General features: G+C 39.1%; 1 protein-coding gene across 2 annotated transcripts in view; it reads left to right on the forward strand.

Moving 5' to 3' along the window:
* Positions 1-1,833, forward strand: part of map3k7 (mitogen-activated protein kinase kinase kinase 7) — a 97,210-nt gene extending 95,377 nt beyond the window's left edge. For both annotated transcript variants that reach the window (XM_048597458.1, XM_048597459.1), the window contains 2 exons: positions 151-215; positions 1,783-1,833. In XM_048597458.1, the coding sequence (XP_048453415.1) occupies positions 151-215; positions 1,783-1,818 (101 nt within the window). In that variant the 3' untranslated portion in view covers positions 1,819-1,833. The remainder of the gene's footprint in view (positions 1-150; positions 216-1,782) is intronic.
* Positions 1,834-2,063: the final 230 nt, after the last annotated feature.

Here is a 2,063-nt window from a genome sequence, read left to right on the forward strand (position 1 = left end):
TCTCTCTCTCTCTCTCTCTCTCTCTCTCTCTCTCTCTCTCTCTCTCTGTCTCTCTCTTCTCCTGTATGTAGGGATTGTAGGCTCCACCTGCAACAGTTGTACTTGTGTTATTTTGCTGCTGGATACATATTACCTTTTTTTGTTTGACAGGCAGTGAACAGCAAAGGCGCAGGTCTATTCAGGACTTAACAATTGTTGGATCAGAGTCTAATCAGGTAAGACCTTTTCATTTAAAGAAAATTAGCCTGACAGCATCTCTAGGTGACCTGCTAAGGTCTTGAGACTGAAACTTTGGTAATGTGATAATCAAAATATTAGAATATTGGGTATTCAGTCAGAAACAATACCTGTTTTGTGTTAAGGAGGGCACAAAATGAAAACTTTGGTACCATTGGCATTTTTCTCAGATGCTGGATTGAAAGCAAATTAATTATGGGTTTCAGCACAGAGCTACAAATTTCATGCTTCCATTTCACTAAGAGCAAGGTTAGAAACCATTGCATCCTTGAAGGAAATGCTGGATAATATTTTCAGCAGAGGCTCCACGAGCCAGTTGAGGTTAACCCCTTCAGCTTCCAAAGTATTCCATTATCCCACCTATCACCTTCTAAACATCTTCTGAGCAAAAATTCTTTTCAATATCAATTTTAACATTTTCACTTTAATTCACAAATGTACTTTGTTATAATTTTGTATCTCTTTAAAATTGTATACTTCATGTACTACTCAAGTAATGTCTTTAGTTTTACAGAACTTTACAAAGAAATACACCTGGCAGTGATGGTTAATAATTGAATCATATGACTTTACAATTCCAGGATGATGAATTTAAAGTGATTCTTCTATTTTTGTTTTACAATGTATATTTTGGATGTTGGTCGATTAGCGCTGTGCAAATTTCCATTCTTTCCAAGATTGATAATTGATATCCAGCATCGATTTATTGTGATTCCTGAAGACAGTAATATCCCAGGGGAGTTTGGCACCTGGGACAAATCACACTGTTAGCAATTCCCTGCCTTAGCCCAAACAACACTGCATGCCCCTCCCCAGCTCTTGTTGCACAAAGTATCCAAATTTGCCAGTTTATCTTTAACAACACCTTGGGGCCTCAAAACTGAGCCTGAAATGAAACAGAAGATCACATGGTGCCACTGTCATCTGTTCAAAAGTCAACCCAGTCCTGGCTTGTGTTTTCTCCAAGGTGCCTCTGGTTGTAGCACAGGCCCCAGGGTAGTTGCCCCCAGTTCACCCCAGCCTTAGAACGTTCTTCTTGATGGTTTATGATAATCAATCATTCAAATTTCAAATAAGACATGTATTGTAAAATGATAGCTTGGGCTGATTTGGCTATAGATATGCTTATTTCTCTTATAATACTGCAGTCTTTTTAATTAACATTAAGGTTTCTTGACTGAGTTGAAGGACTAAATCATAAAGATATAATTACAAAATTGAGTTTAGAGAAATCATCACCGATGTCGTATTTCTGTTCCCATCTCCCTTGAAAGCTTTAGTTTCACAGGTCTGTCACCGTGGATACCTCACCAAAATGCCACAGACTTCTTATGGCTGAACAAGATCCATTTTTATAGTGGGGTTTCCAAGTCTTCAGCCCATGTTTTAAGAGTCGTATTCCATGATTTGGTATATTTTGCAATGAAAACAGCAAGACCACTTTTGATCATTATTCCTGATGTTTGGAATGCTGTATAACTTTGGTATCATAACCAGTTCCAAATCTGATCTCACCTGATGCTCACACTTCCCAATATTTAACAGAATCAGCAGGAATCTTGCCTTCCGTTTGGAAATTGATGGAGATGATGGTTCTTCCGAGAAGTGCAACCAGAGACAAGTCTATGGCACCAAGGACATCAGCTCTACAGTGCGGGGAATAAAGAATAGAAGGGCAGTAGTGATAAGGATGCCATAGACAGGGAATCTGATGGGAGTTTATTCAGTATTAAAGATATTCCAGGATGGTGTGTTGCCTCTCTGGTGCCAGTTTCAAGGATGGCACAGAGTCGCGGCAGGGCATCTTTATAGGGTAGTGGGATCAG

The sequence above is a fragment of the Rhincodon typus genome, chromosome 5 (genome assembly GCF_021869965.1).
Source record: "Rhincodon typus isolate 14 chromosome 5, sRhiTyp1.1, whole genome shotgun sequence".
NCBI lineage: Eukaryota > Metazoa > Chordata > Chondrichthyes > Orectolobiformes > Rhincodontidae > Rhincodon > Rhincodon typus.